Source organism: Grammomys surdaster, unplaced genomic scaffold (assembly GCF_004785775.1).
Source record: "Grammomys surdaster isolate TR1022 unplaced genomic scaffold, NIH_TR_1.0 171, whole genome shotgun sequence".
In the NCBI taxonomy this organism is placed as follows: Eukaryota; Metazoa; Chordata; class Mammalia; order Rodentia; family Muridae; genus Grammomys; species Grammomys surdaster.
In genome coordinates, this window is record NW_021604619.1 from 2,607,810 (window position 1) to 2,633,869 (window position 26,060).

At 37.5% G+C, this 26,060-nt stretch overlaps 1 protein-coding gene across 1 annotated transcript in view; it reads right to left on the reverse strand.

Annotated features, from left to right (window-relative positions):
- Fam135a (family with sequence similarity 135 member A) overlaps positions 1-26,060 on the reverse strand; it is an 84,572-nt gene that overhangs the window by 6,807 nt on the left and 51,705 nt on the right. Inside the window, exons 14-22 of the mRNA XM_028767238.1 lie at positions 18,556-18,629; positions 16,616-16,770; positions 14,059-16,402; positions 12,280-12,440; positions 10,251-10,342; positions 9,700-9,797; positions 7,475-7,626; positions 6,262-6,372; positions 771-884 (exon numbers count right to left, since the gene is read on the reverse strand). Of these exons, the coding sequence (XP_028623071.1) occupies positions 771-884; positions 6,262-6,372; positions 7,475-7,626; positions 9,700-9,797; positions 10,251-10,342; positions 12,280-12,440; positions 14,059-16,402; positions 16,616-16,770; positions 18,556-18,629 (3,301 nt within the window). The remainder of the gene's footprint in view (positions 1-770; positions 885-6,261; positions 6,373-7,474; positions 7,627-9,699; positions 9,798-10,250; positions 10,343-12,279; positions 12,441-14,058; positions 16,403-16,615; positions 16,771-18,555; positions 18,630-26,060) is intronic.

Below are 26,060 nucleotides of genomic sequence, written 5' to 3' on the forward strand. Positions count from 1 at the left end.
GTGGATGGGGGATGGGGTAAGGGAACAACATATGAAATGTAAATAAAACATCCAATAATAAAAAAAAAAGAGACACTCATTTCCTTTTGTCTGCCCATGAACATCTTTTGTACTTCCCCTATGTAGGCTCTAGTTATTCTGAAGTCACAACAAATGTGAGATGAACCAAGTATCATGCTAGGCTCTGCCAATGCACACATGTATCAAAAGCCCCTGTTGTAAGGAGCTGTTTGCTGTCATGGTGTGGACTGAGAAAAGGATCAAGTGTTTAAAAAGGGAACAGAGACAACACTAAAGGGAGAAGCCCCGGATCCTTGCCTGAATCCTGTATTTGTCAGTATCTCTGAGCTTTAGTAACTGAGTGAGTGGGCTCAGGTCTCCTTGCAGCTTCAGCTAGCTATGATTTAAATGTTAACAAGCAGCTCAGGAACCAAGAGCGCATTATAAAGTGGCATTATAAAGCGCACAGTCCTTGCTGCCATCTCCACTTAAGTGGTACACAGAAAGTGTAACACACAAACACTACACAACAACCAAAGCCCAACAATGGAGGGAAGCCAAAGTTCAGATTCCTTTCCAGACAGCAGAATGCAGACGCATTACTTACACAAAAGACAGCTCACATATCAGGAGGGGAAACTGAAAACCATGGAGGACAGCTTTTGTCACAGGAGGGGAGGGGAGGAAAGGGAAAGAAGTGACTTCACGACATATTCGGGAACAGTTCATTTACAGACAAAACTGGCAGTGGTACTGGTTTATTTCATTACCTGACTGCTTGTCCTTTAAAGCTGTTTTACACATTTCGATGCGGGCAGAATGATAAGGAACATAGCGATCCTGCAGAGATCCAACCAGCACAACATTCTTGAAATAATGAAGCCCTACAGGTAGAAAATAATGAATTACAATGCAAAACTTAAGCAGATTCAAAACTTACTAATATCATAAAAATTTTATTTTATTTAATTTTATTACTAATATTAAATTTCCTCACCAGTATTCCCTTTTTGACTTTTAAAATAATTATGAATCTACTCTTCAAATTCTTACATACTCTTTAGAAAAAGACTGTTTCAATATATGCAGTCTATGATCTAGGAGAAATCCACGTTTGCACTGACAGCACAAGGACTCTGACATGGTAGACTTGAGGACTCGGATGTGGGCCTCTAGGGTTCTGTAGGAGTATATGATGGCATGCTCACCTCCCAGAACATACTTCCTAACATTTATGGATCATCCCAAAGATACAAAGTCACACTCTTCATAAAAACACACCACTCCACTTAAAAGTATTTAAAGCTTTTTTTTTCTGCTTTCCCTCATGACACCTGTCTATCATCATTCACATATTCTGCTTATTTGACTTTGTTAAGAGGACACATCCTTAGATTTTCTTAGTGGCAATAGTAATGGATTCTGTGACCTAGTCACATTTTTGTCACCACACACACACACACACACACACACACACACACCACACACACACACACACCTTTTTTCTCTATAGAGGTGAGTTCAGATTATGGAGTTCAGATTATGACGACTGAACTTAGTACCTTTTAGCATCAGCAATAATAAAATTTGGTGTTTGGCTTGATTAATGAATAAAAATCTTGGGACTATTAAGTAAGATAATGGCAATCGATTAGAACTGAAGTATGTAGACATGGTGTTTTGTTCTAAAATGTTCCACAGTAAAATTTTGTTACTTTATGCTTGAGTCAGACCCTTAGGGCAAGTTAACTGTGGGGATGACTATGATTCTGAATGCAGGACTTCGGAGACATCTTTTTTCTTTTGTAACTCAAGGAGATTGATTCTTAAAAGGCTGAGCCTACAGAAAAACCAGTGACACTCATGGCCACGTATGCAGAAAATAAAGCCATTCTACCCTTTCCTCATGAAACACTAACAACTTTTTTGAACGACAAGCTGAAAACCACAATTCTCAAGCAGTAATAGAAACAATCAAATATCTATAAAGGAATTAACCATCTGCACACATACATAAACACAAATATTTATAAAAATATCAAGAATAAATGATTGCCTTCTTCACGGTCACATTTGATGAATCCGATCTGTTCTCCCTTGACAAACATGATAGGGAAGGCACTGACCACGCCCAGGTCTGCACACTGACTAGTCCCTCTATAGGGAAGGCACCGGTCACGCCCAGGTCTGCACACTGACTAGTCCCTCCATAGAAAGGCACCAACCACGCCCAGGTCTGCACACTGACTAGTCCCTCCTTGGATAACCCAGTCTCTCTGGGGCAGAGGCATGCAGAGCACCATTGGCGCTTCTTTTCAACATTTTCTAACGATGATTGATGATTTTGTTGCTTATTTCCCACTTAAACAAAAGAATTTGTCCATTTTATTTTCTCTGTAGTACTATTTTGTGGAACTATATATGTATACCACAGTTGTGGCTGATGAGGCCCCCAGGGGCCAGATGAGAGTACAAGATTATCTGGAACTAGAGTCACAACTGTCTGTGAGCAGCCATGCTGGTTCAAAGAACAGAACCTGGACCAGCAAGAATCCTTAACCCGTGAGGCATCACTCCAGCCCCATCACAGTCTTTCCCTACTCTGTGAGGACAAGGCACTTCATCACTTTTAGATGAATGTTCAACATCTTTAGTCAACAGGGAAACGAAAATCAGTAGTCTTCCAATATACAAATGACCCACAAAGAAATCAAGCAAACAGTATTTTTCACAATAGCATATTGGGATCATTAACTAAACAAACAAAATAATTTTATAATAAAAACTTTAAGACACTAAAAAGAAATGTGAGGAAACCACCAGAAGACGGAAAGATCTCCCATGTTCATGGATTAGTAGGATTAATATAGTAAAGAGGGTGATCCTACCAAAAGCAGCCCACAGATCAAAGGCACACAGTTCTTTAGAGAACTTGAAAAGAAAAATGTAAACTTCACATGGCAACACAAAAAGCTTAGAATAGCTAAAACAACAACAACAACAACAACAACAGCAACAACATGCTGGAAGTACCACAATCCCTGATTTTAAGCGTACTACGGAGCTATAGTAATAGTCTAATAAGTATGATATCAGCATAAAAACAGACGCATAGATCAATTGGAATTGAATTAAAGGTCCAGACATAGTCCACATACCTATGGAAATCTGATTTGTGAGAAAGAAGTCAGAAATAGACACTGAAGAGGCCAGTGGCCAGTATCTTCAAGTAGTGCTGACCAAATTGGATGGCTGCATCTAAAAGAATGAAAATACATCCCTATCTAACATTTTGTGAAAAACTCAATTCTGAATGATCTCAGACCTCAGTATAAGAGCAGAAACCCTGAATCTAATAGAAGAGGGAGTGGCGATTAGGCTTGAACCCATTGGCACCAGAAAGGATATATTGAACAGAACACCAGTAGCACAGGCACTGAGACCAACAGTTAATAACCAGGATCTCATGAAACTGAAAAGCTGCTGAATGGCAAAGAACATGATCTGAACAAAGCAATAGGCTATAGAATAGGAAAAAGATTTTTTTTTAATCAACTACACATCTATAGCATGCTAATATCTAAAGTGTATACGGAACTAAAAGAAGAACATCAAGAAGAAAAGTAACTTAATTGAAAATGGGGTTCAGAACTAAAGAGAGTTCTGAAAAGAAGAAACACAAATAGCTGAGAAACAGAAATGTTCAACATCAGTCAGCAGGGAGATGCAAAGCAAAACTACTCTGAGACTTCATCTTACTCCACTGAGAATGGCCAAGAGCAATAAAACAAACGACAGCACATGGTGGTGAGGATGTGGGAAATCACACTTATCCATTGCTTTTGAGAGTGTAAATGTGTGCAGCCACTATGGAAATCAGTGCAGGCAATATTCAGGAAGCTGGGAATAGAGCTACATCAAGATCTAGCTGTACCACTCTTGAATATACATCCAAGGATGCTTCATCCTACCAAAGAGTCATTTGCTTAACCATGTTTATTGCTGGTCTCTTCATAAAAGCCAGAAATTATATAAAGAGCAGATATCTATCAGTGGATGAATGGATAAATAAAATATTTACACAGTCAAGTATTATTCAGCTCTTAAGAGAAATGAAATTCACAGGTAAATGAATGTAGCTATATATCTTTAAAAAAATCATCCTGAGTGAAGTAATCCAGTACCCAAAAGACAACTATTGTATGTTTTCTCTTCCATGTGAACATTAGCTTTTATGCTTCAATGTGTTCTGTAATCCATATAAACACAGAGGTTAGGTACTTAGTAAGGTACCAGGTAAGAGAAGATCCTCCAGGGAAGGGTCAATACAATACAGTGTCATGAGAGATAAAGAAGAAACTAGAATGCAGGGCTGAGGAGGGAGGGGATGGAAGAGAAGAGCAAAGGCTGGAATATGGGAGGAAACAGCACACACTGAAGACCATTTAAAATACAAATGGAGACCTACTCTGCAGAATATATACACATATAAACAACCCGAACTGAGTCACTGAGCAGTACCTCAACTATGTATCTTCTGCTACCAAGTAAAACTTCCAACGTCAGAAACGGGTTAAATCTTGAGTCATTGACAAACTCCTACACATCCCAGGCTATTGCCAAGGCTATTGGATGCCCTCCATAACCTGATGGTAAAGCCCTATTTCTAAAGACAACACTTACGTATGTTATCAAGCAAGAGAAGTTGATGTGGTGTCAACCTAGAAGCTTCACCTCTACTGACTAGCATTCGTGGTATTTTAAGGTATTCTTCATGCTACCAGAGAAAGAAAAGCATCAATATCTCCCAGCTACAAAGTCTGTAACCCACAACAGCAACCTGCTACAAGATACACTTGTGCAACAATGGCACAAATGTTAAGGAAGTAACCACCACTTTCTGTTTGAATTTAAGGCTCACTCCTTGTTAGAACCTATACCTCCTACTGCTAACGTGGCTGAGATCCTGAGATTAGATAGGTCATGAGACTCAGGGAAACCCGACACTATTATTCTGCAGACATTTTGCTATATACATAGATTGGTACCTCACTCAAACTATATCAAAAATCTTCTTGCAGTAGAATTAACTTTTCTTCTTGCAGGGAATTAACACAGAGACCCACAACTGGACAATGTCCAGAGTGAAAGACTTTGGAGCACTAAGTCATAAATAAGATGTCACATCAAACCCCATCCCGCAATGCTCAGGGATCTATGTGGAAGAGAATGATTCTATAAGCCAAAAGTGACAGATGACTTGAAGCAAACAGTCTTTGTAAGACAGGACTGACACATATAAGAAATCAGAGAGACAGTAGCAGCACACACAAGACCTGTCCAGAGACCCATTCCTGAGAGGACACAGTGGACACAGGCTCTTGCCTCTAATCTAGAGGCTATATGTAATTGATACCTGCTGACAACAGGACAATTTTTTCTTCAGTGGATTCCCACCAGATGTATTAACCACAGTTCAGGGCAAGTCCCAGGCCCAGGGGTAGTTGGCCAACACAAAACAAACATAATTTTTTTGTATGTATTTTTTGGTTTTTGTGGGGTTTATTGTCTCTTGCTTATTTTTGTGCTTTTGCGTTTTGAAAGAAATAGGAAAAAGAACACACAGTTGGGTGAGAGGGAGATGGGAAGCATCTGGGAGGAGTTGAAGGAGGGAAAAACATGACTTTAAAAAAAGAAGAAAGATGAAACACTCTATTATTATTATAGCACTCTATCCCCAAAGAAAGAGCAATTTCTGACATTTTAAAAACATGTTTGAGAGCCAAGAAACAAGAAAGAAAAGTATTTGGAAGTTTATCAGCAGGGCTGAAGGCTGTGGTGGGGGACAGCTAGAAGACCACAGAGATGGACAGAGACCGTGCTAGAAAATACTGACTCTATTAAGAGGCAGCCGGTCAGGTAAAAGTGCTAGCTGATCCAGCCCGAGAACGTGAATTCAACCCCCAAACCCATACGGAGGTGGAAGGACACAATTCCACTGTGTTGTCCTCTGACTTTCAAATGTGTGTTGTGGCATTCATGTGTCCACCACACCTACATACACACATACACACACACACACACACACACACAATTTAATACAGCTTGTAAACACACAATCCTATGAAGAAATTAAGAACTACTCGAATAGCTTAGCATTAGATGTAAAGTGATGCCGCATGGTATAGCCCCATCACCAGGAAGACAGCTGACAATGTGAGCTCACAGGCCTGCCCTCGAACTGTTGCTACACACACTCACCTGCTTTATTACTAAGCTTATACAAAAATGTTTGGCGAGGATCTGAGTGATCTCGACACGTCAGCTGTAAAAGAGAACCTGACTTTTTCCATTTCTGCATAAACCAGAGACCTAGAAAGTTGAATATGATATGTGAGCACATATGGGAAGGTAGAAATACATACAAAGATTATTCATGTTAATATATACTCATTCAAAAATAACATTTAATAATTAACATTTTGTTGGTTAATAAAAAATTAGTTGCCAAGCACTTCTACTCTCTGATAAACGTATTTACATGTATAGTTTAATGGTGGCTCATGGAGGCTTCTGTAGTAACAAAATATGTAACAGTATACAAACAGCAACCTTGGAATGATTGTATCTTTAAACATCCTACTTGAAAGTATAAAACAGAGAGAATAAAACTTTAACCACAGTAGGTCCAAATGTTTCTGCACTGAACTTTCAGGGTAAAGGAAGTCACAAGGAATATACAAACGGCTAATTGAAACAGGACTTGGAGTGAGCGACTTATAAACATTTTCTTCCAGTGATAATCTGAAATCACTGGTTGGAAATGGGTACAAAAGAAACTGGAATGATTCTTCAATGAAAATTTAAATGTATTTTTACAGTGGGAATTTGACTAAGCTATCATATTAGAAAAATCCAAGGAAAAAATTAAATCAACCTATAGGCAAAATAAGGACCTGTCATATCTCAATAAACTATTTATATTGGTTTGGCATTATGCTACATAACCTTTAATCCTAAAGTTATGCTTCTTTAATTTTTCAAATTTTTTAGTTTTGAGTATGAACATTTGCCTGCATATAGGTATGTGCACCCCATACATGTCTGTTAAAAGTCCCTTGACTGGGAGTGAGAAACCACGTGGGTGTTGAGAATCAAATTTGGATTCTCTGCAAGAGCAACAAGTACCCTGAAGTGCTGAGCCATCTCTCCAGTCCCCCTCCCCCCCCGCTATGCTTTTATAAGTAAAGCTCAAAAAAGTGGACAGCTAGCTAGTAGGGATGATCTGTAAGTAACTACCATAACAATATTTTTATTAAATTACTTCATATATACAAGATAAAAAATGAGCTTTATTTTCTATTTTACAAGACGTCAGATATGTGACAAATAGGCTCTAAATATAAATAGCAAAAAATCCTAAAATTATCTGCATATGTCACATTTTTTTATACAGAACAACAAATCTTTCTACCTGTATTGACAAGAGCACTGCTGTTGTAGAGTGTACCAAGGTGAGGTCCAGAAAGAGAGAGAAAGGTATGAAGTTTGCTGAGGTAATATTTAAACCTTGGCCTTGTAAGCACTGAACGGATTATTAAATTGCCTAATGAATGTCCAATAAAGCTGTAAGAAAGAAACAGAAAAATGTATTTACCACACAATATTCATTTTAAAGAGACAGACAAACCAACAAAACCCCCACAAAAACCCTCGAGCCTGATACACAAGACATTATTTTGAAATATTAAGAATTGAGATTTTGTTTTTAAATTATAGTTTAATACTTGAAATACTTTAGCTTATAAAGAAAAAATTTAAGAATTGGATCTCAGTTATTATGATAGAAATAGTATTTTATAACACCTATCATAATTAGTAACTGTGTAGAATTGAATATATTTAAAAATATTGGAGGGGCTGGATAGCTCATAGATGGCTCCGCAGTTAAAAACACTTGTTGCTTTCGCAGAGGGCCCTGGTTCAGATCCTAGCAGTTTCACTAGAGCTTGCATGTGTCTGTAACTCCAGTCTTTGGGATCTGATGCTGTCTTCCAGCCTTCGTGGGTATAGGCATACATATGACATGCATGCATTCATGAAGATAAAACATTTGTATACACGATGTAAATCTTTAAAAAAGTCATATAAGAACTAGGTCATAATTTTTCCTCTTTAGGTACACATCCAAATTATTTACTTGTTAAGCCTCAAATATAACAATGAAATTGTACATATAAAAGACAACTTTTAAGAAACTATCTATTTGCTGCTCTTATGCTGGTGACAGTTTAACAGTAATGGAATGAAGAGTTAGTGTAGCTGCTGAAGTGCTTGCCTAGGAAGCGTGAGGATTGGAGTCCAACCCTCAAATGCACATCTAAAAACAACGCTAGGAATATAATTCCTTGGAAGGCACATGACGCAAAGGGAAAACTGAATCTGGCTAACTGTCCTCTAGCCACCCCATGTATGCTGGGTGCTATGGTATACATCCCCCCATGAAAAAACACAGAGTAAATAAATTTTATTAAAAGAAAAAGATGCATTTGGGTGCTTCCTTGCAATCCCAGTGCTGGAGACGTACGGGCAGGTAGACTTCTGGGTGGTTTGCCAGCTAACCACTCTGGTCTACTTGGTGAGGTTACGGCTAGGGAGAAAGCCTGTCTAAAAAACAAGGTAGACAGTGCCTGGGGATTGACACCTGTGTCTGTCCTTTGGTCTCCATGTGTGTGTGAATATACATGCATGTGCATGCACATATACACCCCAAAAACTTTAAGGAAAAACAATTTAAAATGTTAACTGACATGAATTACTATGTATCTGAAGGTTACAATGTGTAGGTTCTAAACATGTAAGTAATGTATCATCACCAAGTCAGAGTAGTCAGCATTTGTATCTCCTCAAACAACGGTCATTTCAGTCTGTCGGAAACTTCTAGCTCTCCTGGTTATTGTCTATGAAATTAGACTGATTTCAAGGGACAGGGATAATATCTGCTACTACTAAGCTAGCTTCTATCCCTAAAGTTTATTCTGAACACTTTATACAATAAAATAATATAACCTTTCCTCAGTGCCGAGTGAATGTGTATATGTTTCTGTGTATATACATACAGGTACATATATATGCATATACGTGTGAAGGCCAGAGATGGACACCAATTATCTTATTGTTTTCCATTTTATTTCTTGACACAGGGTCTCTCAATGAACCCAGAGCTCACAAACTGACTAGATAGACTGGCCAGCAAGTTCCAGGATCCACTTCCTTGTCTCTGGTCACCAGCGCTAGACTGACAGATGTGCACCATCATGCCTGGCTCTTACATGGGTTTGGGGATCTGAACTTAGATCCTCATTTTTGCATAGCAAGAAACAAAGCAATTTACTAATTGAGACAATCTTCCTAGCTCTAAAATATAATTATATGCTTTTACATTTTACTACACTAACATAAATTATTCATGTGTGTGTGTGCACGTACGTGTGTGCCGCAGTTGTGAATGTGGAAGTCAGAGGACAACACATGGATGTTGGTTCTCTCTACTGTACCACTCGGCTGTAGGCCTTGTTATCAGCTGAGTTATCTTTCCAGACCCAGTTCCTAGACTGCAGATTAGGTTAACAGTACTACAGATTGTTTTGTTCTTTAAGCCATAGAAATATAAAAATAGACATTGTAATAATATGTTACCTTATTTTTGAGACTGTTAAACTATATATCTGAATATACTGTATGATCTCATCCAATAGTCGGTCAGTCATGCAGTCAAAATCAGCAAAAGTATCATTCTAAACAAGAGGAAAATATATTATATACAAAAATATGTACTATAACATGAAAAAACTGGATACAATCACATATTTTTTAAATTCAGGTATTATCAATATAGTTGAGTTCATTTTTAGGCAAGTTAATGACTGTAGCGTTCACTATATTAAAACTATTTTTAGGGAAAGGAGTCCCATCTCAGTATCTGTAATAGCACTTGCTCCCTTTAGCTATGTCTTAGGCCTCATATAATGGCTTAGTTAATAAAATTTTTGTACAGAAATGTAAACTCTAAAATGTTTTAAGCACAAAAAGAACTCCTAAGTCAGAACGTATGTCTTTTGTATATGAACTGATGGTAAATTTTACAGAAGTCAGAAGTGTTTGTAGCACCACAGACATTTTGTGGAAAGCAAAATGTAGGAACTGGCACAAGAATCTTTGCTGCCACTGAAAATACTGCCTTATTGTACCTGGTTTCTCTCAGACATAAGAAAATCAACTCTTCCTCCAGGCAGTCCAAGTTCAATGTATGTTTTTACTAGTCGGAGATCTGCACTGTTTCCTAGAAAATGAAAAGTGATATTTAAAGATGAGGAGGAGGAAAAGGTGTCATGTACACTATTATGCATTTTCATGATTTTTGGAAACAGAAAGTTCATGTCTTAATCTACTTGCTGACAGACGATGCGTTGTGTAAAAGAGTTTCCAGCCAATATTCTTTAACAGTTGAGTTCTTAAGAAGTTTTGGCTCACTATCTACCAAGCAGCACAGCCTTTTAGAGACTGACTGCAAACAACAGCAGTCAATGAGTGACTTCCTCTCTATCACTGCCCTAGGCGACCACGTAACAAATCTTGAATGCAACTTAGATTTAGTCTGTTGACTTTCCTTTGGTGGCTATAGTTTAATAATCATTAAGTAAACATTCATCAGTAGGTATATTTAAAAAGAGAGATAAAATATACAGATATAAAATATAGAACATCTTTAAAACTAGTGAATTTTTCTGACCCCTTTGGTTTGCTAGGAATATGTATACATTATTATCAGGTGTTCAATTTTATTTAACCCTTCTAGTATTTACTGCTTGGTATTTCATAATCAATGTATACACGTTATGCTTTTTTATTCCTAATTTTAAAATGAACACCTCTAATTTTCACTATTAAATGTAAGTCCTACATGGCTTAGAAACATCCAATTAATCTCAACTATGGGCTAGAGAGTAGTTCTACTTACAACCTAATGTTTGGTTCATAGCTCATACTCACTGGAAATGGTTCTTGTATCTCATCAATTATTCATATTACTTTACTTATATACTGTACTTTAAAGAAATTTCTTTTTATTTATTGCTGTACTGTGTATAACACAGAAAATGTGTTACAATAATTTAATATTGATGCTACAAGCTAGAGTTTTATTTATCATATCAAATAGTATGTTTAGGGGATTGTTGGTATGATGCTGTTACCAGATTTGTTACCATAGTTAGAGTAACCAAAGAATGGGCTGCACTCCATCTTTTTTCTATTATTCTGACCAATTTATGTGACATTAAGGACAGTCTGTGTTGTGAAATTTTCAATGAAGGAAATCTGCCAGAAAATTCTACTGTCAAAAAATCTTGTTTTGCAGATAATTCTTTGACATGACATTATTTGAAGATAGGGTTAAAAGGTTGGTATTGAGGATGTTTTACTTCTTGAAGAGTCTTTTTTTGTTTGTTTGTTTGGATTTTTTTTTTGTTTGGTTTTTGGTTTTTGGTTTTTGGAGACAGGGTTTCTCTGTGTAGCCCTGGCTGTCCTGGAACTCACTCTGTAGACCAGGCGGGCCTCGAACTCAGAAATCCAACTGCCTCTGCCTCCCAAGTGCTGGGATTAAAGGCGTGCACCACCACTGCCTGGCTAAGAGTCTTTTAAAAAAGATCTTTATTTAATATTTTTTATATCCCACAATATAGTTTGTTGTAGAATTAGAGTAATATGCATGTTAATCTAGAAATAGTTGGTATTTTCTACTAGCTTCTCAAACTAGAAAGAAAAATCTTCTGAGTAACCATGGCTGCTGTTGTGAAGCTATAGCATGATTTTAGTGATGCCTAAAATTAGTACGGATACCACCATTTCCTCTAATCTGTAAGGTCTAAGAAGCAAGGTAAAAGAGAATAGGAAACTATTAAGGGACAGTCCTCAGGTTATAGGTTATAGTTGATAAAACCAGCAAAAATACAGAAAAAATTAAAACATCTACAGAAGTGTCAGATCATCATTCATATACATACATATATATATATCAGTGGCAAATTTACTTAAAAGAGAACAAAAATCAAAATCTAATATATTTAGTAAAGTAAAGCATATTTCTGTTTCAAAATGTAATATTCAATGAATTTTAGCAATTCACCATTTTTCAAGTTCCAAGATTACCGAAAACTGATTGTTCTATTAGGGAAAGGTACTGAGTTGCCATGGTGGGCGTCACTGGCTGCCACATACCATCCAGGCCATGGACACAGACGATGAGATGCACGCCGTCCTCAGAACCATCCTCTTCTTCCATGCTGAAGTACGGTGCTGAGGACGCCAGCAGAGGAACGTCACTGTACATGAAACCAGGCAGTTTAAGTTGCTTCAACTCTTCTTTTGCCTGGAGGAAGCTGAAGTGAAGTATTATAGAAAACAGTCTTTACTAAAGGTCGGTTGCTCTTTGTTTTTAGAAACAAAAAGAGAACATAATGAATTTAGAGAGGTGCAGGAAAAGAAGATCAGCAATATTCGTAGAAAACCATGAAATGACATAGTCACCTAAATTATTTTATCAAAGGATAACTGTTTTGGTTCTTTTAGTACATATTTTAATTAAATACAATGAACACTTTAAGCCTGAAGTAACTTTAAATAGTCTTTTAAACTTGAAACTAAGAAAACTTTAGGAATGGTTATGCTTTCTCTAAAATTTAATATTACATGCACAGAATAAATACTGGGAAAATGGCAACTGGTATTTATCATGTAATCAAACTCTTCTTTGTTCTCTTACAACTTTAAAAAAAGCAAGATAGAAAGAAGCTATCATATAAAACACAGTTGTGAGCATGGTATTCAAGCAGGGTTATTAGGGTTATTCAAATTTTTCTCTCTAATATAGCAATAAGTAGCAGCACCAAGAGAGGTGCACGACTCTAACAGGCAGCATACAGTATTTGGCATGATAAGAAATCTAATTTGAAGACTGTAAACACAACTGCTATTTAACATGACACCCATTTGGCTGAAATCAAGTGGAAAGGAAGGAGTGGACGAAGAGTAGCCTCTGGAGTACACACTGGGTGTACTCAGTACCTCAGAGAAACTGAGAGAACCCAAAGGTGCCATCAGTTTTTGTTTGTTCCTGAGACAGGGTCTGTCTATGTGGCTATGGTTGTCCCTGGGAGGGCAGGCTGGCCTTGAGCTCATAAAGATCTGCCTGACTCACTCCTGAGTGTGGGATTAAAGACATATGCTGTCATGTCAAGCTAGTATGTAAATTTTCAAACCAATGACTGTTACCACATTATTCCTTTAGGTTTTATATGGAATCCAGAGTAATCTGTTACTTTAAAAATCTACTGTACACATGCCCGACTCCTCACCTCACAGATCATGGTTTGGTCTAGGTTGAAATCAGTGCACACAGATCAATCTGCTACTGGAAACAAGTTACTTAAGCAAGGCAACTGACTACGGTCCTGTAGGTTTAAGGAGATCCTACAGATGTGTCATTCATTTCCTTACTATTACCCATATGTCCCACCTGCACTCATCACAGCCCAGCTCTTCCCTGAGGTTATGAGGGAGAACTGACGTACTGACAAAAGCAGAGTTTTAAACTTAGCTACTGTACACCTCTAACATAAAACTGCTGAAAAGCAGATCCAACCTATACGACAGGACCGTTTGTGAGCAGACTTCCAAAGTATACACTGTGCCCATTTCACCTTTTTTTTTTTTTTTTTTTTTTTTGGTTTTTCGAGACAGGGTTTCTCTATGTAGTTCTGGCTGTTCTGGAACTCACTCTGTAGACCAGGCTGGCCTTGAACTCAGAAATCCGCCTGCCTCTGCCTCCCAAGTGCTGGGATTAAAGGCGTGTGCCACCACCACCTGGCCCATTTCACCATTTTTAACAATCAAGGAAACATATATTGTTAGAGGAAACAACAAAAGATTCCACCTTTTAGCACTATATTGATGTTCCAGATATACGCTTAGCACAGAATAGTGAGTGCCATTACTTACGCGTGTATTTGAGGTTTTGGTGAATTTTCATACCAGGAGGTTGAAGAGGTGAAGCTGTAAGAAATGCTGCTTGGCTGCTTTGTAATGGCATCAATTTTACTTCTAGAAGAATATTTAACACAAGGAGACTCTCTCGGAGCAGATGGGAAGGACAAACAAGCAGAGGTACAAACAGCAGGAACAGTTCCACCGGCCCTCAGATAGTCACTGCTTAGTTTTTTGGACTGTTCATGTCTGTCTTCTCCTAGCTCATCTCCACTTATATAGTGACCACTTACTGTTCCATCCATAACCGAAAAATCTGTTTCTTCATGATACCCATTTTGAACCATTTCTTGATCCTCCTCCTCCTCTTTGCCCTGATCCTGATGAAGATCACTAATCCCTTTGTCACAGGTTTCCTGAGAGCTACCTGGGCTGTGGCAGGTAATAGCACATACATCAGAAACATCTGTACTGCTCTGAGATCCAAAATAATTTTCCACCAGCCCTTGTTTTACCACGTCAGTACTACTGGAAAGAGAGTCACCTGTACTCAGAGGGTCACTTCCAACAACAGGGGCTTCTGAACACATCTGTTTGTGATTTAATGGTTCACTGCTTTTTCCTTCCACAGTTTTATCTTCACTGAGCTCTGCATCAGAGCAAACAGAACCTGAAACCACACAAGGAGTACCTAAGCAAATCAGTTTTGGATTTAGTGTTGGCACTGTTTCCGTGGGCCTGTTACCAGAGGAACCATGGCTCTGAGAGCCTGTAAAGATGGTATCCAAATGAGGCTTGGAGTCCCAGTTACTTCTCACACCACTGGAAGCATCTTCACCCGAGAAAACGAGCTGTAAAGGGTCCTCACTGCTTAAATCTAAGGAATGCACTGCTAATGTATCATTGTCCAAATGCCCTGAAAAAACAACACATTGTTGTTGCAAAATAATACTTGACTTTTTAGTATCGTTGCACTTTGGCAGATCCATTGTTCCTAGATTGAATACAGTTTTACTATCACTTAGATGACAGTCAGGAACAGCAGGTTTCTTACAGTTATCATCAGGTGACAGTTCATCATCAGAAGGCAGGGAGTTTATTGACGTCAAAGATGACTGTATTTCACTTAAAGCACTTGTGCTCTCAGTGCAATGACTTCCTAAAGAAAATTTTACATTGTGATCAGGCTTCATCAAAAGCTGAGGAAATAATCTTTCAGTATTGCAAGGACCTGGCCCTTGGAGAGTTTCAAAAGCTATTTCTAGATTTGGATGTGTTGCAAAAGAACTTGGTTCACTTTCAACACCTGAATCTGAAAACCTAGAGGAGGCATACATGGCATTAGTATCTGATAATTTAATTGTGTCACTACTTACTACAACATGATATTCTTTTGTAGAAGAAGCAGGTAGATTACTTCTGAATTTAGTTAATGATTCTTCAGTAGAATGACATTTTGCTTCCTGTAAAGCATCCTTTTCAAGTGGTACATCTATAGACTTGGATTTATCATTAGAGTCTAAGGCCTCAAAATTGGGCAGTAAATTATCCACAAATAGCTCATCTTCTCGAAGCTCTGTCCAAGGTCCTATTTTAACAGTTATTTTCTCTCCACTGAAAGACTCTTTACTGCTGGATTTGACTTCAAGTGTTCTAATTCCTGAAGATGGGGTTGTCTGATAGTCATGGCAATCATTTGATGAACTTCTAGATGCCAGATTTTGTTCCGTATCTGGGATATCACTATCGTCTTGGGAAATAGCAAGTTTACCTGAAATGGACAAATTTGCACAAACATTTAGGCTGCCAGAGTTCAAGAGATCACACTGGTCTGGTTGCATATTTTCAGTATCTGGAGACTTGTGTTCAGTTCTGTCTGTATTAGCTGACAAAGAGCTAGCTTCCTTTTGACTTGGCTGTCTGATGAAGGTCTTTGGGTCAAAATTATCTCTACACATTGTGGGATCCAGACTTTCCTTCTGACTATGTGAAGGATTGCCTTCAAAGCATTTAGTGAGATCACTTGATGCTGTAGTTTTCAAACATTTGTAGCTTACTAAAACCACAGAATCTTTAGAGTTCTGTTTTATTAACTTTTTTGTGTTTTCTGTTTTCATTGTTTTCATGAGCTTAGTGACCTTAACCTTGGATTTATTTGATTCTTCATTCTTTCCTTTTAGAGATTTTGTTAGCTGCTTTTCACCTTCTGTATAGCAATTACTGGAGGCAACAGCAGGTCTGACCTTCAACTCTGGGCTAGAAAGTCCTGCTACAGAGCTTTCTTCAGTCTCATGTTTATCCATTTTACTGGGCTCTGATATCTGAAGACTTTGAATTCCCATCCAGGGCGCATCTAAGTCTTTTATTTAAAGAAAAAAGATTCAAGTTTACAAGTGTGAGAACTCAAAGGATCAAAACTACTTTTTCTAACTATAACTTTCTACTTTCCTCAAAAGTAAATGAAACTAGAGGGGAAAATGATTTACTATTAGGGGATGATTTCATGTATATTTGGAAGAATACACTGAAATTGACATACAGAGCTTATGTATTTTAGTTAGATTATACTTACCTTCAATAACTGAATCTAAATACCTATCTTCAAAGATTATAGGTAATGAATTGAGATCTCCATCTAATTCACTACATTCAATAGGTAGGGGTGGAAGAGAACTGCAGAAGGAAGTATTTTTGATAGCGGTGCACATCTGTAGATGACTCTGAGCACTGAAAAATATTCTTAAGTCAGATGGTAGTGAAAAAATAATTACACCCACCTCCACTTTAAACTCTATCCTGGTCTCTTCCCCCACCAGTTCTAGTCCCATTCAAGATACTATATCCTTGGGAGCATTTTCTTGGTCAGAGATAAAAACAGGTAAAATGAAAATTAGGGTTTACTGATACTAAATTATTGACATAAAATTATAGTTTGTTGACAAACTAATTCCTAATCTATTGTATCATTTCCTATATTATTTCAAGGTGAATGCCAATCCATACTGGTTGAAGGGTCAAATTTGCTGTAAACAGCATATAGAAGTAGTATCAAAAGTTCGATGCTTACTAATTATGTAAAGAGAACACAGGGAAAATGTGTGTTCCACATGGCTGCTTTATTAATACATATTGATAAGTACATTGAACAGCTATTTAAAACAAGATATATAAATTTCTAAAAAAAATAGTGATCAGAAAAGTGTTCTAGGGGACTGGAAGATGGATGACTCTGTGATTAAAAGCACTCACTAGTCTAGCAAAAGGCCCCGTTTGAATCCCAGCACCCACCTGGTGGCTCACAACCATCTGTAACTATAGTTCCAGGAGATCTGAATTCCTTCTCTGATCGCCAATAGCACCAGGCACACACATGGTGAACATACACACACATTCAGAAAAAAAAAATCAGACACATGAAAAATCCAAAAAATTCTAATTAAAAAATTCAAAAAGTCAAAAGTGTATAATAAAAACTCCATTTAATTATTGCCCAGTCTGAACAACTAACACTTGCCCTAGTTTTATAATTTACTACTGACTACCCTTGATATCATTATTGGTTATAGGTATTTAGAGGAGGTAAGATATATATATATATACATATACATGTATATATATATATGTGTGTGTGTGTGTGTACACACTAAACTATATCCTAAGATTTGACAAAGAAATATGCAACAGAATACTCCCCTCTACTCAGTCCCCCTCCCCTCCCACCCACATTTCTCTATTTTCCCAGCCATGTCAGCCCCAAGAGGACCACTGTTTGAACTTTCTTCACCTTAAAGTTTTGCTTGTTCACAACTTCATATATATATAAAATCATACATAATTCATTACTTTGTGTCAGTTTTACTTTTTTTTCAAGTGAAATTACCTCAAACAACTCTTTAAAGACAAAGAAAATGAGACCTAACAATATTCAGTAAAAAAGATGAAAGGCATTTCTTTTGGATTTTTTTTTTTTCAAGACATGGTTTCTTTGTGTAGCCCTGGCTGTTTTGGAAATCCTATGTAGACTAGGGTGGCCTCAAACCCAGAGATCCATCTGCCTCTGCGTCCTCACTGCTGGGATTAAAAGGTGTGCCACCACTGTCCAGCAATTTTGGCTATTTTAACTGTATCACTTACGTCATGGAAGGCAGTGCCATTCACATTCAGACTGTGAAGATATTACATGAAAATGATGAATGTAAGCTATTGTGACCTGAGAGAGGAAAAGCAGAAGCCAGCGGCATGGGGAAGAGCAGAGGTCCACGGTACTATCAAAGGTGTGGCAGAGCTTACCTCAGGGGACACAGTACAAGTCCATCATGCTTTTATTTGATCAGAAAGGGACTTTCAAGAGAAAATTCCTAGGATTAAGCCTAATGTGATTAGAGTTCTAAATCTGAAATTGCTTCATTTTCTTCTGCTTTAAACACTATGAAGTCGGTCATTATGTTTAAGATATCGTATGTAAAAGGATATAAAATAGAATTATCTGCATTTTGAATTTGGGCTACTTACTGGAGTTCTTGGTAGGCAATGGCAGCTTCTCTTGGATGTTCAAAACAGAAGAATGCCTCTGAAAATCTGCGAACCTAAAGAATTTAAAAAAGGAGCCTTGATCACGTGATGGCTCAAGTCAGTCTAACAGAATACAGGCAGAGATGCCGACTCTACCAGGCACCCAAAGCCAGGCCTGTCAGAACTCAACGTCTTTCCTTCAGTGCTGCTAAATCACTGCATTTCTAGGTTGTGTGGACTAAAGAAACAAAAGAACTGAGTGAGAAAAGTTTACATTTTCCATTTCACTTCTCTTCCTTAAAGGTAAAGATAGCACTTGTCTTACTTGTTTCGTCTAGAGTTTCTGAAATGCTTCCTGACTCATGGGAGATGATGTCCGCTATAACAGACATTAACGTACATGACTATGAACTGACTGACCTATGAGCACTGTGGCTTTAGGCATATGACCTCTGAGCTTCAGGCAATGCACTTTCAAATAATAATCAATACTTGTGCGCGTGGCATTGTGAAGAACAAAGAATATGTGTCACAGGAGTTTCAATGTGGACAGTCCATACAAACACATGCTTTTGAACTGCTGTTCTAATGCTCATTGCATCCTGCCTTAACTATGCACAAATCACAGCCCTTTCTAGTAATATGGTGTTCTTTAGAACAGGAACTAAGTTTTGTATTTTGCTTTTTAAGATTGGGTCTAACTGTTTAGGTCTGTTTAGTCTGGATCTTGCAATGGAGACCAGACTGGCCTTAAACTCACTGAGATCTACTTACCTCTGCTTCCCCAATGCCAGGATCAACAGTGTGCGCCATGATGGCTGAAGAAGCTGTTTTTTGATAACTTTTGTGCCTGCTAATGTATTTTGGCAGGCTATAGAAGAATGTACTTGGTAAATATATATTGAATTTGCTATTTCCTCCATTGTACTTTGACATTTATTCTTAATTACAAAAAGGGAGGGTTTTTTTGGTTTTGTTTTGTTACTAGAGTACTAGTAAGCCAATTAAGAGAGGGAAAGATATCTTGCTTGGGTATACAGAGGGAAGAGAAATATTCACATGCTCAAATCATATTATGCTAAGGATTTTTTTTTTTGGTGTGTGTGTGTACACATTTACTTGGTAACTATAAAATATAATTGTGTATTTTTATTATATTCAGTGAATGAAGACAGAAGTTTTGTTATATTTCTTTAATAATATCCAGACTTTTCCTTAACTCCTTTCCTCTCCTTTGCTGCTCCTCAGAGGATTCATTTTTCATTTCAGGCAGCCTTCTTTTCCTTCAGCCTCCACTGGATTTCTAGGGTCAGCGAGCTGTTTCCTTTCTCTCCTTAGCTGCCCTGATTTCTACAGCAAGCCTTGTGCTGAGACTGATGTAAACCTTAACATGCTATGGAGGTATCTTTGTTAGTAAGTGAGGAAGCTACTGCAAAAAGGGCAAAGGAAGTGATAAGCCTGGCCTTTCAAGTACCCATCTGGGAAACCCCAAATCTGTGCTCTAAAGGTCTTATCTTTTTGTCTTTCTACACCAAGGCTTTGTTACAGAAATACTTTCTTGCCTTATGTACACAAATGAAGCTCTTTTCCCAAATTCTCTGAGTTATTAGCACACTGAGATAATAATACGCAATAAATGAGTTTATTGTGTCATGATAACTGTGGTATGACTGCCACCTGATGGCAACACATAATATTAAAATTTGTTAGATTTGTTCATTTAAATTTAAGGGAGACAACAACCCCTCCCTCATATTATTGCTTTGTTATAGCTGCTTATAAAAGTGAGATTGGTTTTATACTCTAATTTGTAAATAATTTGCTTGGCAATATCACAACTATTCAAACTTGAACAAATATTAAAAAAGCTGAACTTTTGCTTTAAAGAGCTAAATGTTCTTCTTCTGGGCTCACTCTATTATTTTGTTCAAACTGAGTATTTGTTATGCTAAGTTTGTAAGCCTAACACTAAGTGTGCAGGGTCTCCATGTCATAGATTATAATGTTTATATTAACCTGAAAAATAAAGACACTTCACAAATGTTTATTTGATTGCATGTCTTTTGCTCTTTGTGTTATAGGATACCATAATGCTTTATTACACAAACTATTTCACATTTAATATTAGATATAATTCTAACTTATTTAAATGAATTGATTTCTCTATCCATATCTCTTCCAAAAGAGTAAATTAAAAAATTATTTCTGTACACGTGACAGGCCATTTTATTTTATCTATCTTTATTAACATTTTCTAAGCCTTTCTGCTCTTCCTGGTACTGGGATTTGAACTCAGCATACATGTGAGGCAGTGCCTGCCCCAAAGAACTGTATCCCTAGCATTTTCTGGTTCGATGGAGGGACATCTGAGTTATGGAATTACATACACATTTAAAGTGCAATTTGGTGAATGCTGACATGAAAGCATCACTGTACTAACGACATTAATATACTCGTCAAAGAGAACATGACACCTACACATAACTAGTCAGATGACACTTGTGAGAACCATAACTTGCTTGCTTTCTCTTCTCTTTTCTTTTCTGAGACAAGGTCTTGCTCTGTAGCCTTGCACTCGCTATGTAGTTCATGTTGATCACAAGCTCCTGGTGAGCCTAACTCTGTTATTCAGGCACGGGGATTACACACATGAACTACCATGCCCAGCTATAAGAACCTGATAGAGAAAAATCCACTGTGGGCATGGTAGCACATGCCGTTACTCCCAGTCCTTGAGAGGCATAAGTGGATCTCTGTGAGTACAAGGCTAGCATGGTCTACATGCTGAGTTCCAGGACAGTTAGAGCAGCATAGTAAGACTCTGTCTCAAAACAAAAAACAAAAACCGAAAACCAAAAACAAACAAAAAAACCTGACTAACCTAACCTGATAACTAACTAGCTAACCACTCTCAACTGAGGAAACTCAAATGGCCTATAAGCACCTAAAGAAATGTTCAGCATCCTTAGTCATCAGAGAAATGTAAATCAAAACAACCCTGAGATTCCACCACACACCAGTCAGAATGGCCAAGATCAAAAACTCAGGTGATAGCAGATGCTGGCAAGGATGCGGAGAAAGAAGAACACTCCTCTATTGCTGGTGGGTTGCAAGCTGATACAACCAGTCTGGAAATCAGTCTGGCGGCTCCTCAGAAAATTGGACATAGCATTGACCCAGCTATACCACTCCTGGGCATATACCCAGAAGATGCTCCAACATATAACAAGGACACATGCTCTACTATGTTCATAGCAGCCTTAATTATAATAGCCAGAAGCTAGAAAGAACCCTGATATCATTCAACAGAGGAATGGATAAAAAAAAAAATATGGTACATTTACACAATGGAGTACTACTCAGCTATTATAAACAATGAATTCGAGAAATTCTTAGGCAAATGGATGGAACTAGAAAATATCATCCTGAGTCAGGTGACCCAATCACAAAAGAACACACATGGCATGCACTCATTGATAAGTGGATATTAGCCCCAAAGCTCCCAATACCCAAGATACAACTCACAGACCACGTGAAGCTCATGAAGAAGGAAGACCAAAGTGTGGGTGCTTTGGTCCTTCTTAGAAGGAGTAACAAAATACTCAAGGGAGCAAATATGGAGACAAAATGTGGGACAGAAACTGAAGGAGGGGCCATCCGGAGACTGCTCCACTTGGGTATCTATCCCTTGTGCAGTCCCCAAAGAAAGACTCTGATGGGGATGCCAGGAAGTGCATGTTGACAGGAGCCAGATATAGCTGTCTCATTAGAGGTCTGCCAGAGCCTGAAATATACAGAAGCAGATGCTCATAGCTAACTATTGAACTGATCATGGGATTCCCAATGGAGGAGTGAGAGAGAAGACTGAAGGAGCTGAAAGGGTTTGCAGCCCCATGGGGAGAGCAACAATACCAACCAACCAACCAGAGCTCCCAGGGTCTAAACTACCAGCCTGGGAGCACATAGGGAGGTACCCATGGCTCCAGCTGTATATGAAGGGGAGGATGGCCTTGTCAGGCGTAGGTGGGAGAGAAGGTCCTTGGTCTCTTGAAAGCTGGATGCCCCAGTGTGGGGGAATTCGAGGGGTGGGGGAGGTAGGAGTTGGTGGGTAGGTGGGGGTACACCCTCATAGAAGCAGGAGGAGTGGGATGGGATAGGCGGTTTCTGGGTGGGTGGGGGAATGGGGAAAGGGAATAACATCTGAAATGTAAATAAAATATCTAATAAAAAGAAAGAAAGAAAGAAAAAAAGAAAGAAAGAAGGAAGGAAGGAAGGAAGGATGGAAGGAAGAAAGACAGACTCCTCAAGGAGCAGAAAGTTAAAAACAAAACAAAACAAAAAGAAATTTTTTGGTAAAGGAAAAAAAATCCCCTTCCAAAAATCCTTGCAAATAAAGGGTAAAATAATGATAATGATAATAATAAAATAATAATAATAATAATAATAACAAAATACAACTTGGGACCTTTTAACATAGGATCTAATAGTCCAATGATTTTGGTAGAATAGGATGCCCTTATGTTCAAGTGGAGAATATATTGTAAACATCATAATAATTCCACCATTAGGAAAGGGCTAAATTACAGGTATTACACACTACTAAAGAAAGTAAAAAACCATGAATCATAAATTTTCCAAGTAAAAGTTAAAATAATTTAAAAGAAAAAATGTCTTAGAAAGTACATTATTAGCAATTAATGTTTACTTTGGATAGGTATATTTAGGAAAATGTTCTGTATGTTTTTGAATGCTTACATATAAAAGTTATTTATAATGAGAGTAAAGATGAAAGTCTGCTCAAACCTTGTAAAAAATAAAAAACCTCTTCATTTAGAAAATATTCCTTAATATCTTAGCATTCATATTCACAGTTGTTTTAAAAGAATATCAGGTTAAATAGTTTTAGAGATGAATATAGCTTTAAAAATGCAATGAAAACTTTTTACATCACTGTAAAGAGGTAAAAATGGCAATGTGGCTATTTCAAACTCCTCCTAGAACATATATTGTTCTAATTGAAAATATTTATTTACCATTCATTCACTTATTTACTTATTCATTCATTTATTTATTTTTGGTGTCTTGGGTCAAACTCAGAGCCTTGTACAAGCTAGGCAAGTGATTTACCATTGAGTTGTAATATCAAGCTGCCAACATTTTTTAAAGAAAAATCTTAAATCTTGGTTAAAGCTTCTCATAGTTCCTTGGCCCACTGGGCTTACTGGAAAGCAGAATCTACACATCAAAATGAGGGTTAGTCAATTTGGTAGTCTAAGTGCCAAGGTAAAACTGTGCTTTCCCCACAGTCAGAACTGTATTCAAAGGAGGACATGCCAGAGTTCATCTCCCACTCTTCCTATAAGAATGGTGTTAATTCAGGCAACAGTAGAACTGATAATAACTTGGTGAACTTAAAAACATGTACCTAAGTCTGGACCTCAATCATTATTTATTTAGTTAGTTATTTTAATGTTTCTTAGCCAGGCTTGAAAATTTCTATTATAATTTCTACTTTAATTTCATTACTGAGAAACTGATTTAGAACCCATGATATAATTAAAATAAACTACAAAACTGGACAAAACACATCAAACAACAGTAGCAAGAATTGACCCACCATATAATTAAAATAAACTATAAAACTGGACAATGCATCAAACAACAGTATCAAGAATTGAAGAAGAATGCATTAACATTCAAGGAAGCAGGAGGATGTAAGGCACAATTAGGAAGTAAGTGCAGTTCTTAAAGATGACTCAAGATAACATAAATGCTATAAAAGCAGCGGTTCTACTTTTAAAATCTTTTAGAGAAAGTTTAGCTTTATGAAAAGAAACCAATAAGCAAACAAATGCCCTCAAATACCAGGTCCTGGTTCGATCCCTGGTCAAACAGGCAAGCAAACAAATGAATCAGCTTCCACTGAAACACAATGACAACTGACATGGGGTAATTTAAAAACATTACTTCCAAAAACAGTAAAAATATTTCCAACACAAATTTAATATAACACAAATAAAAGGAGCTATGGGCATCCCCTCCATGTTCATGCAGACTGTATACACGAATACACACCCAACAGAATACAGAGAATAACTGCTGGCAAGGATTTGCAGAAGGCACAGAATCCTTTTGCATTGCTAGTAGGAATGTAAAATTGTACAAATGCTGTGTAAAAAAGTTTGGAGGTTCTCAGAAAACTAAACAGAGAATTACTCTATGATGCACTAATTCCATTTCTGGATATATTATCAATAGAAATGACAACAGGTAGTCATCCAAATATTTTCAGACAAATTTCATAGCATCACTACTCATGGTAGTCAGAGGCAAAAGAATTTCCTTACTTTTTGTCAATGTGACTGAAGTAATGTAAGGGGAGATGCTTACTTTAACTCACAGTTTCAGAGGGTATTGTCCAAAATGGCAGGCACACCATGCTTGCTGTTGCCTTCATTCAGAAACGGAAGATATACTCTGAAGGCATGGTCACCTTTTGCCAACTAGGCCAGTCTCAAATGTTGCATAACCTTCTAAAAGGGTGTCAACCATGGGTTCCCACATACAGGAGTCTGTGATGAGTATTTCCCACTTAGACCATACTAATGGTTTATCTATCCAATGGAATTTGGCCATAAGATGAAGTACTAACATATGCAGTAACAGGATGGACTCAGAATAGCGTACTGGAAGAAACCAAGCACAATAGCTAGGGTTGTGCCCACCGATATAAACTGTAAGTGAGACCAGTGACCACAGAAGAGGGAGGGAAGAGAAGAATGGCAGGTTCACATCTGGGTAAATATCCTGGATAAAGGTAAAGGTGACAACTGCATTACACTGTAAATACAACAAATGCTACATATATATACATATGTATATATATATATGTGTGTGTGTGTGTGTGTGTGTGTCTGTGTGTGTGTATATATATATATATAATCTTTAGCTTGTTATATATGTTTTTCTGATCACAAAAAAAGAAAGAAAGGAAAGTTTTGGGAAACAGCTACCTGCTACCTATTGCACTGACTCTAGAAGTCTTATCAATACATATTTGGATCTCTTAGCCATTAGGCTATTGGTGGGATGTTTAATATTTTAAGTCATCAATTCTAGTAAATACATGTAAATGAAGTATGCTCATATCAGTTCATATTCAAACAAACTGAAAATTGAAATCCATATCTTTTATTGCCATGGTGATCACAGAAAATATAATTGAGACTATATGTTACCTTATGTGTATAACACAAATGGCACAGCGTACAAGAATCAGAATAAAAGGTAAGCTATGGCACACTGGACTACAACTACAGTTTATTCTACGTGAACATACTTCATGAGAGTACACTTCCTCTCAGACCCTCCTTCTCCCTCTTGTTTGTCCTCTAGAAAGCTTTACTTCTTCTTTTCTGTCATGTACACACTAATGATTTTATGTATTCAGACAAAACCTAGGAGTCACATATGATAAAAAACACACTAACAAACAACATATAATA